This window comes from Polyergus mexicanus, unplaced genomic scaffold (assembly GCF_030449975.1).
Source record: "Polyergus mexicanus isolate NDT 795.1 unplaced genomic scaffold, iyPolMexi1.0 SCAF_8, whole genome shotgun sequence".
NCBI classification, from domain to species: domain Eukaryota; kingdom Metazoa; phylum Arthropoda; class Insecta; order Hymenoptera; family Formicidae; genus Polyergus; species Polyergus mexicanus.
This window is the reverse complement of record NW_027223328.1, coordinates 11,613,915-11,630,499: the sequence shown is the minus strand read 5'-3', so window position 1 is coordinate 11,630,499 and position 16,585 is coordinate 11,613,915. Positions and strand designations below refer to the sequence as shown.

Here is a 16,585-nt window from a genome sequence, read left to right as displayed (position 1 = left end):
TCAAGTGCGATTGATTTCACTCGCGGCCGTGATAAAATACCGCAGAGAACTATGCTACGCCAGCTATACGATATCTACATTCGCGCCTTTAGTACGGCGCGTTCTCGCGTGATTTTCGGCCACGATATTACATTAAGATCGAAGCGATAGCGTTAATTCGTAATCATAATAGCGTGCAAGAGGCGTATAAATATATAAGAATGATATATTTTAGTTATATTGAAGAATTAAAATTGATGAGATAAAATAACGAATGTGAAATCTGGTTATTTTATTACGATATCTTTTTGCGATAGAAAGGAGAAAATTTTTAAGTTTGTCCTATGAAAATGGTAGTGGTAGAAATTTTCATAATTCTCGCAATTCGTTTCTAGTCTAGAGTCCTTGGTATGGGGATGCAAGGGAGAAGGAGAGAGAGAGAGAGAGAGAGAGAGAGAGAGAGAGAGAGAGAGAGAGAGAGAGAGAGAGAGAGAGAGTCTGCGAAAGAATAGGAAAAGGCCACAGGGGCGGGCCAAGAGTGGCGCAAAATATTCGCTCGTGACTCTCTTTCATCTCCAGTTCTGCGGCAAAATACAAATGGTCGCATTGTTCTCTGTAGGGGGAAAAGGGCGTCGCGACGCGAGGTTGAAATATCGAAATGGTGTCCTCCTTTATTTAGGTCGCTGATAGTTTCGGGTTTTGTCTCGCGATAACGCAGCTGCCTTTGATGCCACGAGCGTTTTTATTATGCGTATTGGAACGGCAAAAGTACAATCCTCGGCCGAGACAATATCTCTTATTTGAGCTCTGTAGCGTAGAAATTTTATACGCTGTTTTACGATAAAGGCTAACCTATTGTATAAAAAAAAATATCGGATATGTTCCTTTCACAATAAATTTATCGATCGTTTTTTAATCGATTTTTCTTCGAAAAATATTGTGACGTACTTATATTTGTCAATTTTGTAGACGTACGGTTAATAAAAATGTCGAGAGAGGCTTTCGGAGAGAAAAAAAATGATGAAAACATATCTTTTTGTCAAATTATATATTCAAAACGTTATTTGATGAAAATTGCGATAATTGCGCGTGCAATAAAACTTTAATCCTTCTTAATGTTTATACAACAAAATAATAGTTGATAATATCGATTGTCGATCGTAATTTCCTTCTTACATCGACTAGATACTACATATTCTATTCTATTCAACAACCAAACATTATCATCCTATTCATCTTTTGTTTTACGACTCATTGTTAGTCAAAGCTTTAGTAGAGCTTTTGTGTTCAGCTGCAATAACATCGGCTGCAATAACGTTCGACTGCTTTTTTCCCCTGAATTTTGACGATTCTATCGGCGGGTATATTGATATTTTTGCAATTTCCGCAGATAGAAGGGATAAAGCGCATGACAACTTCTTTACATAATTTAAATAAATAATTTTCGTGTGGCAAATAAACAAGTAATTATATACCTGCCTATTAAGCTAGGTCATTTATGATTTAAAGCAAGCAAAATATATATATATATATATATATATGTATGTATGTATGTATGTATGTATACATACGGCTTGCTTGATAACTACACGGGAGCTATTCTCTCCAAGTTGCAAAAACATACATGTTAAAATTTTAAAGATTAAAAAACTTGATATAGGAAGAAATAATTTGAGTTTAAAGAGATCAAATGATCGAATCAGCTTTTTCTCAAATAAAACTTTTTTCGTGTTTCTGTTTCCAAGATTTTGTGAAATCAAACGCTTTCGCCGCGTCACTTCAAACGGAGAGGGGGGGAAAAAAAAAACTGCGTAAATAATTTAATTTTATCAACGATTTGACAATGATAAAATTAATAATAATGTATAATTGAAAAATAATGAAAATTTCAGAATTTAAAATGACTTTATTCAAATAATTTTACCATTCGGAATTAAACTTTTTGTTATGCCTTGCATTCGAAAATTTTAATGATCGTTTTGTTTTTTCAAAATAACCTTAATATTAAATACAATTTTTTTCACTTATAGTGCTTCGAAATAATGTACGATATATGAGCGATTTCGCAGAATAGCGCTTTGCTGATGAACCCCGCTCCTCTCGAGAAAGCACGGAAAACAGCGGAACAAGTTTCTTCTAAGAAGTTTTCCAATATTTCGCCGGTTCCAGCGGTAATAAGAACGTTGTCCACGTGGACCTTCGCCGGAATGAAATATGCGACTTCGGTTCTCGGTGTGGGACACGAAGGGGTAGGGGATGGGCAGGGGGAGTGAGACGCGGAGACCTCCATCTGTGGTTCGGAGACCACTGCAACGCCCTGCGACGTGTCTGCTTGTGTCTGCTTGTGTCTGCCTGTCTGTCGTCTCGTTTTACCTTTCTTTTCCAAGTGGCTATCGCAATGTTGCTTTTCGACGGATTCATCGGCGCCACCGTACTTGCGCACATTTGCGGAAAACTCCTTTTTTACGTCGGTTTCCTCGCGATAATTAAGCCGGGAGATGAAGCAGTTCTCCGACTTTGCCGGATAATTATGAGAGCGCTTAAAAAGTCTCGCGTTTTACATTTCGCATACACAGACAATCATACTTACTCTTATTATGCATTTCATTATCTCTTATCTTGTTTATAACTCGAAATGTAAAACCTGATTTTAAGCAGCTTAATTTTACTTACAGCTTCTTTATTACATATAGCAAATGTGTATCTCTTTTTTTTAACGTCGCGTATTATTTGAGATATGTGTATTGTTGTCTTATCTGCGATTTATAAATTCGCTAAATTTATCCACAAGATGTAACAAACAAAATAGTGCGTTTTTGAAATATAAAATAAGAATATTTACTAAGCTCATTTATTTATTAAGCTATTTTTCTTTTATCAAATTATATGAAAAATATTAATATAAAATAATTTATGTAAAATTCTATTTGAAATATTTAATTGACTTTGCGAATCAAAGATACAGATATTTTTTTTTTACACACGTACATTTCTCTCGTTAGAGACCCGACGTAATCGATAATTTTTTCATTTTACGGACAGAAAAGTATTTAAATACCATTGTCATAAAATATTTTAATTATTTCGCGATCTCACGCACGACGGGGCACTTATTACCCCACGCATCGTACAAACTTTACGCGGATTCGGCGCGTGTAACGAGCCGATCATCCGCCTCATCTAGCTACGATCTTGAGAATTACGGATATTTATAGCAGAGCCGTTTCTGATGCAAATAAGGGGACGCCTTCCATCCCGATAAAGTCGTTTGCCCCGTTTACCGGGTGTACCGTACTTTAAATTGTCTGATACGCTCTCTTCCGAGGAGCGATAAAATCTCTCCGCCCGACGTACCATAGCAGGAAATGGGCAATAAAAATGCTTTTTATTAAGCTTTCCATGTTAAAAATATGTATATTTTTCTTTTTCCGCATCGTTTGTAAAACTTGAAAAATTATATTAATATTATAATTAAAGATAATCATTTTTAAAATCTGTGTTGTGTTTGACGGAATCTAAAATGTGCATCGATAAACATACTTTTATGCGTATCATCATTATTATTTCATTCAATTGAAGGAAAATTCAATTGGAGAAAAGTTTTGTATTTCGGTATATCGAATATTCGTTTGCGTATTAATTTTGGTTTAATCCTGCAGTTTACGCATATGGGAAACCGATTGAGATACAATTTACCGAGCTCCGTATTCATCGCTCGTCGCGTCGTTTTCTCAATTAGACGCGGCCGATGAAATTCGTCGTGCGAGCGACAATAATTTCATTGCTAGCTCGCGAGCTAGTTTCCAGTCACCGGGGACTTCGTTAAATTATACCAGCAACGTCTAAAGAGACACGACAACTTAATTAATTACTACGGCAGAATAAAGTGTTTTACAGTAAGAATCATGTTTTTTTCAAAGCAAATAAAAGGTACGTTGAGAAAACGGAATTTTAATGGATGATAATAATAATTATCTGATGTATTAAAATCCATAAAGAAAAAATGTCAAATTTCATTTCTCGCGTATGAGCGTGATTTTGCCGTGCAACATACGCAATTTATGGTGTGCGAGAATGTTTGCCTTTCTCATTATTCCCATTTCATATATGCCTATCTTATTTGTATATATTGTACAAATAAGAATTTAATTTTTTAAGCTCTTTCCACTTTCCTTCAAATCTGTTTCTCTTTATATCTATTCATTTATCTTTCACCGATTCGCCGATTTACATTCTTTTTCGGATATTTATTTTCCCTCGCGTTCGCTTGATTCACGCAGTCATTATTCAACCACCAGTCGCGATCAAATGAAAATATTTGCCCGGGAGATTTGCAGGTTTGATTGCTGAATTTCCTCACCTCTTTTTTTTTTTTTTTTTTTTTTTTCTCCTAGTATCCAGCGGAAACGTAACGTTCGCGATTTATTTTTGACGTACGATATTACGTGGTTCCGAAAAGGTGAAGTAGATGGATAAAATATTACTGCAAACTTTTACGGAAAGGAGGAATTGGAAAGGCAGACATTCCATTTATATATATATATATAAAGTAGCTCAATTCGCCACGATCATTTTTTTCTGTCGACGTTTTCACTTACGGAAGGTTTATAGAAAATGGAAGAAATTTTGGGCACAGAAAAATGAGCTACGAAAAACTGCTTTTTTATGCGAGAAGGATGATTTTTTTATCTGAAATAAATATTTTTTATTTTTTATTATATAGTATAACAAATGGTAACGAATCAAATATTAAATTGTCAGAACAGATTAAAATCATTGCATTGTTCTTAATGACAAATTTATACACATTTCACATTTCGCTGTTATCTATCGATATTATATATCTCTATTTTTTTTTTTAAGTACATATTTTAATTTTGTACTAGATTGTTTTAGTATAAGATGTATTTTAAATGATGATATCAATGATATACATACGTCTGAATGTAATTCGGCAAGAGCCGTGACAAAATGGCGTGAGGATAATCGGCATTGTCCGGCGCCAATGATAGGAGTCGAGCGTGTGGATCGAGTTTGGCATCAAACGAGCTTCTGTAATCCTAACTCGCTTCGGTCCGGGTCGAAGGATCTCGCGGTAATCCACAGCTAGGATCGAGCTTAAATCGCTTCTCGTGACACTAGCTGAACAATCCTCGCCTCGGGGTTCACAAGCATCCTGGACAGAGTCTGCTAGCTCGACCGTAAAGGACCACTCGAGCACCGTAAATCCATCGTCGCGCTTGATCCTGATAGCCAAGTCCTCGGCATTATCCTTTCGCAGCACGCGTCTTTTTTTTTTTTTTTTTTTTTTCCGAGAATGCTCTGTCCTGAATGAGATGATGAAAATCCATCTCATTTATCAATTCTCCTTTTATGCCGAATATACCGTCGTAACGAATTGCAACAATAGATAACATTGATATGTGCATTGCATTTATCGAAAATTTCTTTTCGTCCAGGATTCTAATCAATATCTGTCACTGTAATCGATATTCATATTTGGTATCGCTGAGATAGACTCGAGCGAGATTGAAAATCCAAGTTTCAAGTAAACAAAGTTGGTTGTGGTCGCGCCTTGTAAAATGTGTTCGAACTCGTTTGTTCAATTTTCTCTACTCTCCCTTTCCCTTTATCCCTGTTAGACTATCTGCTCCCTGTATAAATCCAAGTTCTCGAGACTCGACGAAACTCGATCGCATACAATCGATAATTCTAACGTGAAATTGAGCCTCGGGGAAGCAGGGATGGCACGGAGAGAAAGGAAGTGAGCCGAACGATTCGTTCGTCTCGGGCTTTTTAAAATTAACTTGGTTATATAGCCAGTCGAAGAAGAGAAGCGGAAATGTGAGCTGAATCGCGGCGGATATGCCGCGGATTTTCTCTTGTAACCGCATGAATACGCCAAGCACGGATACGCGCTGCGATATCGAACTTTTCCAAGCACGTGTAACCCTAAAAAAAATTTATATGTTCATTGAACGTTGATATTACTCGTAGATATGAACATGACTCTCTCTCTCTCTCTCTCTCTCTCTCTCTCTCTCTCGTTTTACTCTATTCATCTATATACAATTACATATATGATTGATTATATTTATTTATACATATGTATTAAATGTTTTGAAAGCAAATTTATTAGAATATTGACAATTTGACAAATTCAAAGTTCATTACTTATGAGTGAAAAACTTTATAACGTATAATTAATTATTAATTAGACATTTTTAAAGAAAGCAAGATATATGTATATATATATGATATACGTATTAAATGATAATTTATAAGTTGTTAATAATACGTACAGACTATATTTTGAAAATAAACTTACTAGTCTCTAGATCTTCTCGAGGTCGAATCGAGCTAGCAATCGCGAAGAATCAATAGCCCCGCTGGTCGCAAAATCGAGAGCACGAGCTTGAAACGCGAGCTCTGCTTTCGTTTCATTCGTCTGGAACTTTAAAAATTAACCTCGTGCGCGCTCGTGAACGGCCCCCGCCCGAGGAAGAAACGGACGACAAAATAGATACCGGGGACACTCTCGTCGGCGTCACCGTCGATTTTCCAGCGATTCAGACTGGAAAACTCCTCGAAGCTCTGCGCTCTCGTCGATACTTGGACGCCGTAAATCTTGCAACGAGAAAATGCCTTCTTTTTCGTGCCTCCTCGGCGTCGTCGTTTTCTCGCCCGGGATAAACGAAGAAAAAAAAAAAAAAAAGAGACACGAAGGGAGAAGCGAAGAGAAGAAAGCTCACGAAATGTTCTCACTTGACGACGCGTCGCCGTATTTATACCAGTTGTAAAATTCAATCGCCGATCTCAGGGCGTCAAAAGGCACTCGCCGCGCCGAGCGCTGGTTGAAGAAAACCATCTCGCTTCATTGATGTTATCGTTTACATTTACAGTAGCAGAGGTTTTCGTAAATCACACAGCAGTTCTCAAACTTTTGCGACGACGATGCTTTTTTCTCAGAGGGTAAACAAATTTTCGCCAATATGCTAAATGTGAGAATTTAGTATTTTTTCAACAATTAAAACTTGTCCCATCGAATTTTGTGTGATGAGTGTTGAAAAGTTTGAATAGCAAAGAAATATCTTCAAAACTCGATGTAGTTATTATCGATGAAATCGATGGACACGATTTCGACCATACGTATTAAACTAAAATATTGCAAAACTTTGGCATAACTTTGCGCGATGTCGATGACAAAGAGAAGAACGGTGAGCTAAATTAGTGTTCGAATACCGTTCATTGTCGGTACACGCCCGGAGGAGCCGGTTTGCGATGGTCGCCAAACTAGCTAGTTTAACCGGAAGATATCGACAATGGCCGGAAACAAAAGCTGCCATTGTGAAGCTCACGGTCCATTCGCATCGCTTGGCGATAGGGCCACTACCGGTAGTGATGGCGACTTGGAGATCGAAAAGAAAAAAAAAAAAAAAAAAGAGAGAGAAACGTCGGTTAATTTCCCATGAAAGTAACCGATTGCCGCGGAAAAATAGCGAGAGAGAACCAGACGCGTAGTATATATCACATCCGGTCGACGCAGCCGCTGACTATTCCCCGGAGGCTGTGCTGCACACGCGATGTTTTGCTCTCTCTCTCTCTCTCTCTCTCTCTCTCTCTCTCTCTCTCTCTCTCTCTCGCTCTCTCGCTCTCTCGCTCTCTCGCTCTCTGAGCCTGAGCTCCAGACTACATTCACTTTCGAGGGTTATCAGGAGGTCCTACGGGACCGGCAGAGCGAGCGAGAGAGAGAGAGAGAGAGAGAGAGAGAGAGAGAGAGAGAGAGAGGGAAAGCCCCGCTTTGTCCAACAGATCCCATATTTCAAGGGACCTCGTTGAAAAGCCCTGTACCGTACGTAGAGTGTGCGTTCGCACACTGTTCGCGTGTATGTAACCGTCTAGTACATTTCTTTCTTTCTCTCTGTCTCTCTCTCTCTCTCTCTGACTTTCTCTGTTTCTCTTGGTCTCGGCCAAGGTGAGGGGTGCAACATTGACAAATGTTCCATCCACCCGATTCCATTCTTTTGCCTTTTTTTACTCTCTTTTTCTTTTCTTTCTCACTATCCGGATATGCGGCACTAGACATACTTCTATTATCCTGCTTTTAACGACGCATCTTTCCACGTGGATTTTACCGTGGGCCGCTGATAAATACGCGCGCGCGCGCGCGCAATCTTATCGCGCGAGAATTCTAATTTTCGTACAAATCGTATCCTTTATACCGAGGGTAAAAGGGAGGAAGGAGCTACTTTGCAAAGAGAATCCGTGACGGTCCGTGTGGGAAAAAGTAATTAGAACCCGCACGTGCGTCGTTTTTGGTCAAAGGGACAAAGAAGGTGAAAAGAGCCCGGGGGGAGATATCTGGAAATGTATCGGAATATTTATTTTTTATTTGACTCACTAGTGTTAACGCAGAACGATAGAATTTGTTTTTCTACAATCTACAAAATTCGATATGCAAACCGCTTACATCTCGTATATTCAATTTTATATGATTATTTTCCGCTATCGTGTCATTAATCGAGAAATAACGTATGTAAAATTTTTAATTTATAATGATTGTTCGCGCGTCGTATATTAACAAATTACATGAAAGGGCAAATTCCAAGAATAATTTTATATTATTTTCATGTTTTTCAGATTTATACACTCTTTCTAATAGCAACGCCGGAAGAGGAAAAGTACTTGACAGTCGCAAGAGCGAGGTATGTACCCTTATTTGCAATAGAGAGTTGATGCCGAATTGCACGCATTTATTGAATTATTTTCTTAATCATTCGGTAAAAACTATAACATTTCCCTGCGTGCACCAATATCTTTTATATATATATATATATATATATATATATATATATATATATATATATATATATATAAGTGAGGTGTAAGCTCTTGGATTTATATATATACACATTTAAATATTATATATATATATATATATATATATATATATTATATTTTTTATGCTAAATATCCAGACAATGCTCTCTAACAATAAGTAACATCCAAGAAGGAAAAAAATTGATATTGAACTCGGAGGATTGGGCGTTAAAGAGGCAGATGTCAATACATCGCGTACTAATGTACGTAATTAGCGTACTGATTTATCGGAGTGGGAGACACGCGCGTTTCGCCAATCGTTTCGCACGCGAGCGGACAATAGTTTTTATTCACACGGCACGGTGCCATCCTGCGAATCTCTCGCGCCACATCAACTTGGTACATTCTATTTTGGAATACGTACGTATCTTTATTTTTCTCCATCGCGATGACCGCGGCTCATAGTTTCGCATTTTAACTGGTGTATAATCGTTGACTATCTCTCACCGGAGAAGGAAGGAAGGAAGGAAGGAAGGAAGGAGAGGGGGAGGGGGAGGGGAGAGGAAATCTCCGTGCCTCCCTCGTTGTTGTTTCACCACCCTCTCACTGCGCTTGCAATTGCCCTGCCTTCCCACGTTTTGGCTTGAAGAGGGGCGGGGGGAGGAGGAGGAGGGAGATGGAAAAAAAAGGGGCATCGATATAGTTTATCTCTGTTTGCTCACGCACGTCCGGTTAAACTTGGCACGCTGTTGCGAGCGCGCTTTAATTTGCAGGAAACTCGCCAATCCCGGCGTCGCGTCGACATTTCGCAATGTCGATGCCGATGCGAAATAAAAACTCTATTGCGTTGTGGAGAAAGCGTAACGGATCGAAAAAGATGTCGAGTAATTTACGATTTGCACCTACGAGTTAAATTAATTGGCATTAGATTACAGGGATCGACAATCTCTGAAAGAACTACATATGTGTAGTATAAAGATATCGGAAAATTAATCGCAAGTGACACGTACATATAACGTGGAAGCGTGGTGATCAATGGTTGGTATTTTGCGGCGACTTGCCATCGGAAATGATCAATGACGATCTATCTCTTTCGATGTTTACTCTTTCGAAACACACGCATTAAACACACATGGAGAACGCGAAACTAGGCGTCCCCCCGTCGCGCGTTATACAATATATAACTAATGCAAAATCGATAGTTCATTTCGCGACTGCCACAAGGCCGGTTTTTGTTAGCTTGCCGGCGAGAGGACATCGGGAGGTGTAAATTAGAGTGCACCCGTAATTGAACGAAATGCGCGATATCGGATCAAGCGTAATATCGGCCAACGGCAGCGCTGCGTTGTTTACCGTCCTCGATCCGTCACGTCACTTTAATATGCCTAATCGAATGATGTAATAGTTGAAAGTCATTCGGTTCGGCTTTCAATTAAACGGAATGAGCCCTGCAAAAATGAATCCGCGTCGCGACTTTCTAACTCGGAAAAATATCTAATTTGTAGAAATAATCTGTAATCATTCATTGATATTATGCCTTGATAAATCAATTATGCAATCGCATAATACGCGGTTTCATGGAACAAAGATTACTTTAAGGAAGGAGGTAAGAATGTTTATATAATGATTAAGAGCAGATTACTCTAAACAATCGGTTCTCTTATATTACATAACTATTCGCGCGCACACACACACACACACTGTCGAAGAATCAAGTTTCGCATTTCCATTATCAGAGCTGCTTTGAGCAATGGCAGAGACTATGGATTTAAGTGTGTCGAGTTAGGTGATGACTACATTGAAACTTTTTAAATGTCTAAGGTTTGTGCGATTAAAAATAAACTTTTTATACAAAAGTCTGGAAAATTAATCGTGCTACAGTGTATATACATCCGCTATATGTAGCCGATATGTTGAAGAATAACTATTGGCGCAACGATGTAACTGATAGTCGTAAAGTTAATTATAGTAAAAAATTTCAAAACTTGTAAATAGTTTGTTTCGGATTTTGAATCGAGGGAACGCGATGATGAAGCACGAAGCGGAATTTTCAATCTCGAGAAGTATCGAGTTGCACCAACGCGCGCGGCAGAGGCGCGCCTGCTTTCGAATTCTTTTCTTTTTTTTTTTTTCTTCTTCTCTTGACTTCGACGTGACCGGAAAGACGAGGCGAAGATTACGTTATGCCAGTACCGGGAGAGGACGACGATACGCTCGGAAAGCAGATTACGATAACGCGTGTTTCTCGCGCACGCACGGTCACGTGAGACACGCGGGATTGAGAGAGAGAGAGAGAGAGAGGATGAAGAAAAAGAAGAAGAAGAAGCGTCTGGATATGCGAATAACCGAAAAAGGCGCGACGCTGAATTTGCAAACGCAATGGGTGACGAGAAGAGAATTTCCTTCGTACGCTGGGAATTTTAAGCGATCGAAGCGTTTTTCGATGTGATAAATTATTCGCTCGTACGAATTAGTATTTTGAACAAAGTCTGAAATATTTAAATAGTCGTGCAAATCGAATAAAATCACTCTGAATTTCTTTGTTTAAAGATATTTATCTGAAATATTGGAATATTTATAAGGGAGGTATATTATAACGAGAGGAAGACTCTAACAAAAGGAATATTACAGGTTCAATTTTACTTTTCTAAATCTTATATTTTTATAAATTTTGCGTATTTATAGAAAGCTCGTATTGTGTACATGGGCGGATTCTCTAAATGGTATTTGAAATAAAAATTCAAGATATTTAAGAAAACTGTTTTTTTTTTTTTTATGGAATTTAAAATGATTAAGATGAAACGATATGTTTAAGTCTTGTATGTTAATATTCATTTTTCTCTTATTCGACGGACATCTTTTAGATTCACATTTTTGCTCATATTTTATCAATACAATACTTGTTTCGTACATTATTATTCCAATTAGTAATTTCAGTTAACGCGCGTTTAAATATATTTTCTATATATTTATAATTATTATGCTTATTATACTAATTTATTATATATAGCGAAAAATTTTAGCTTTATTTAAACAAAACAATATTGTATGAGTATTTTTAATAGTTTATATTTCTCAAATGCGCTTATATACACTGGCCCTTATATTTAGCAAGAGAGAGAAACAATGTTGCCTCTTCAGATCTTGGAAGACTCAATAACGCTGTCGAGCGATAAATTAATTCAATCGTTGCACCCACGCATAGTTTCCTCTGGCGCTTCGAGTTCCATCCATTCGTTGTCACATCGCCTCTATGTTACGTTTACACGCAAGTGTCTGAAAAAAAACCCGCATGATATAATATTATATACCCGCGTAATATTTTTTTGAAATATTTCTTCCCATATCTTCCCTTGCCGAATGATTACATTTCACACGAGTGGAGTTTTTCTATTTAAAACTCATTTTAGAAAATTTTTAAAAAATCTCAAGTTACGACAGAGAGAAATCATTACTTTAAAAACTCGCCAAAACTTGCCAAAACTTTTATATATATGTATATACGTAAATTGATTTTTACGAAGCATTGAAAGAGATTTCTCTCTATTTACATTTCTTAAAGGCTAAAATTAATTAATAACTCCGTTGGAATTTTGTAAAATTGAAACGAATGTTCGTGTGACTCTTGTGCGACAACACAGTCGAATATTAATATATGCGCCATTAGTTTCCTAGTCCGATTTGCGATAGATATTCCTCTCATGCTAGCCAACTATTTTCCACCCGAATGTCCATTCGTCGTCGATGTGCGTGTACCGATGTATGCGCGCGATTTCTCGCGGTATATTCATTCGTATTCCGACGCAGTCGCGGAAACTTTGCGATAATTCGATGCCTCGACAACTGCTACAACAGCAGCGGCGGCCTCCGTCATCATTGTCGGACCAAAGCGGCCTACGTGACTTTCCACGTCGCTCTCTTCCCACTATTCCGCCCTCGTCCCGATTCTTTCCTACCCATTCAGTATCGTAGCGATATTGCGTAAAGCCCGAGACCGCGACGGCGTATTATTCCACATTTCACTCGATAATGTTAGGTTTAAACGGTTTAAAGTAGACAGGATAATATTATCTTGCATAATCACATTGACACATTGCAATACTACTATTATTATTGATTTTATTATTTAATAGATAAATATTTGTTACGTTTTGATAATTTCACATTAATTTCCAAATTAGGTTGAATTCAAATTATATTATAACGTAGTTACGATTATAGATGACTAAACAGACATTTGAAAAATTTTTAAGTGATTATTATATAAAAGGATATTTTCTCTTTATTACGTTTATTTACAATGGAGAAAATTATTTTAAAAAAGCGTTATCTATATAAATATTTTTCCCTATTTTTTATGCTCGTATAAACGTTGCTTACTAGTTTCATAATCTTATTAATTTTTGCGTGTTTGAACGTTTGTTTAACGTCTCGCAAACTATTGTTCTCTAACTAGCGTTAGATGAAATCAGATTTGCTTTTTTTCTTATAAAAAGAAATCGATTATGTTAGTACACGCGCGCGGCAACTGAATATTAAAAAAAACTTGTTAATTATTTGCACATGCTTTTTTTTCCACTCGCCGCTCCCCTGAGAAATAAGTCCCCTTGTACACGACTATAAAGATTCGCCCAACCTTAACGTACAGGCACTTTGCGACCAGAAATTTTGTTACAGCACAGTAACAAAATGGCACGCTGAAAGCGTGTTTCAATTTGTAAAAGGAAAAGATTTTCCGCGTTGTATTTTCGTTCGCGTGACGCTGTTATTTTATCCGCAACAATATCTGATAACTTTGTAAAATAAGGTAAACCTCGTGTTTATTATTGCACGCTTTTTAAAGAGGGAGAGAAAGAGAAAGAAGAACAGAGGCAACTTTCGTTAATAGGTACATTAACATTATTATCTCATTGTATAGAAATTATTACCGTATTTATATTGAATAGCGATGTCTGTCAAATTTATTCTATGTTTATTACTGTTGGTAACATATTTATATTATATTCAATGAAATCGTGTACGCGGAATGAAGATAATGAACAGAGATGAAAGAGCGATTTATATAACGAAGGTATTTTACATTTACCCATGTACGTTCGTTTTTCAATGTTACCCGAAACGAGGAGAAGCTCATTTTAGCGAAAAATATGGATTATGAAAAGTAATAATTCGATGCTTAGCAATATATAGAGATGTCTATATTTCCTCGTTTTTAAAACTCGAACTTTTGTCCGATGAATGGCATATGAATGTATTGAAAGTATAGAACGGATGAGGAGCGCAACGGAACAATATCCATTACATTTAAATCGAATATTAAAAACTTTTGGGGAGGGGTTAGCGGGCAAAAGAGAGAATTAAAATTAATTTTTCGTCGAGCACATGTCGGCGTACCGCGATGGATGTGAATTTTATGCGGAATCAGTGGGTGAAAAAAAAATAGTCGTCGAGAGTTATAATTTTTATACAATATTTGTCTATGCTTTAATACGCTTTGATTTATATTCGTGAAATCTGTACATTCGCATATAAACTCGATTGGGAATATGTAAAAAAGTATTTTTTTTTTTATTTTATTTAAATTACACGCAAAAAAAATAAGTGCAATTGAGAAATATTATTTTACCTATTATTATATTAAATAAAGAACAGAGAATGGGATATATGTATATGTATGTAACAATTTTTCGCGGAGTTTATGACGTTTTCTTTTTCTTTTTTAGAATGATAGTCTTCCGCGTTGATTTACCGTTCGTACGCCACATGCGAGTTTTAGTCACCGTACTGGGAAGGAGGATCCTTGTTCTCGATTTATCGGGGTCATAGATATCGATAAGACGCGATCCGCGACAAGAGTAACAACGCCCCGAGGTCGTGCGATCGCGAAAGTAACGCGATCAGATTCGATTTGACTAACGGCTCCTCGGCGGCATTGCCAGAATTTACAGAATACGTGTGATATACAGTGTGATATAAGCGTGCACACGGGGGAGGAAACGGAGTATCGTTTCGATTTATGACAGCTAATCTTCATTCTTGCTCTGTTATCGGATCTTTTTGAAAATTAAACGACAGATAAATGGACGGTGATTTCCATGACGAAAAGCTATAGATGACGAAATTTTCGCGCATTTAAATGAAATGTTTATAGAGTTTGAACATATTTTTTATCGTAAACAAGACTAACTCGTTGCTGTGTCAAGTTTTTATGATTTTGTAGAGATATTTATCTATATTATTCCGCGCGCACGGAACACATTAATAATTTATACGAATATTTCAAAGTCACTTGTCATACGTCTTAGAAAAATGGAAAAAACGCATATTATATAATACATATATATATATATATATGCTTTCTTATTTTAACATAAATGCGTAATATTCTTTACAGTATTTTCGTCACATTTTTTTCAATATGATACTGCATCATCTTTCACATTAAATGTATATTTTTCTCACATTAATGATACTCGTAATATATGTACAGTGTATTAAATTTTTTTTTTTTTTGTCGGGTCCTGAACAACAATATAAAATAATTTGATAGGAAAGAATAACGAGATGCGTATCGTCGAATAATCCTGACTAAGGAAGACTAATTTTTCGTTCGTTTGCCGTGAACGTCTGTCGAAATTCCGCGATGGACGAATGCGTAAAAACTCGTTTCATGAATTTTTATGAACTCTAGTTGTGCGGTAACGCAAAACGGCCAGAGAGTCGTCACGTTGAAAACACGGAGTATGCGGGAAAGATAGTTGTCCGTCTCGTTTCTATTTCACGTATCGCGACAATTTCGAGGATCGCCGATGTGGAAAATGAGTTTCCGTGCTACCAAAAGTGACGCCGTACTCTAGATTCTAGACTCACATTCGGGGAACAGTCGAAAGAAATACGGATCGGGACGGTGCGCTTCGGTTACTTTGTACGTATTATCGTCGAGAACACTGTGTGTGTCTCTCTCTCTCTCTCTCTTTATCTCTCTTTTTTTCTCTTTTTCTTTTGCTCGTTTTTTATTTGTCTCGCGCACTTTCTCTCACGACGTTTCTTTATTTATTTATTTTTATTTTTATTTTTTTTTTTTCTACAGAGACAGAAAGCCCTGGAGAGAGAAAAGGAGGAAAAGAGAGAAGACGAGCAAGCGCGTAGGCAGAGGAGACCGAGCGTTAAAACTTTGAAAATAACAAAGTTTCTTTTAGTGTTTCGGGAGCTTTACCAAAGGACCCGCGGGAGCGAGATACACAAGCTCGCGTGCTGCTGAGGATTTGTTGCGGAAGAAAATCCGAGTTTGCAGATATTAACCCGCCGTTTTTACTACTTGGTCTGTTGTGGTCTTGTAATCGCGCTTCGTAATCACGTGGCTTTGCGACAAAATTCTTGACACGTTCGTGCGATTTTTCGCACCAAAAAGATTATTGCTCTCTGAAAGAAGCAACTCGTCTAATCGAATGTTTTGTATTTACATATATAAAATGAGTTTGATGCTTTTTCGCCGCTTTTTCAAATAATGGTCCATATTTTTCCCCCCCTTGTTGCGATACTTTTAATGCGTTCTGTTTCCGCGATCGTTTGAAATTAGCTGTCGGAGAGTCATTGAGATTAAAGTCAGGAATTACAAAAAATTCTGTCCGAGAAGACAAAAGGCGCACCGTGCGTGCCGCGGTCGTTGATAAATTTGGCGTGCTTAAAATTCAGCACGTTTTTTTCCCCGGCCGTAGATTTCGCGTAGATCACATAATGCTGGCGCATTGACAAACGATCCCTATTCCCATCGCTGATAATGCCA

General features: G+C 37.4%; 1 protein-coding gene across 4 annotated transcripts in view; it reads left to right on the top strand.

Annotated features, from left to right (window-relative positions):
• Positions 1-16,585, top strand: part of Ph4alphaefb (prolyl 4-hydroxylase subunit alpha-1) — a 144,299-nt gene that overhangs the window by 77,693 nt on the left and 50,021 nt on the right. For 3 of the 4 annotated variants that reach the window (XM_070300486.1, XM_070300485.1, XM_070300484.1), the window contains one exon: positions 8,620-8,684. Coding sequence is in view for 2 of the 4 variants with exons in the window: in XM_070300485.1 (XP_070156586.1) it covers positions 8,620-8,684 (65 nt within the window). In the remaining 2 variants the exon portion in view is untranslated. Of the gene's footprint in view, positions 1-8,619; positions 8,685-15,898; positions 16,121-16,585 lie in introns of those variants that run through there. The other variant, XM_070300487.1, reaches the window with a different exon arrangement.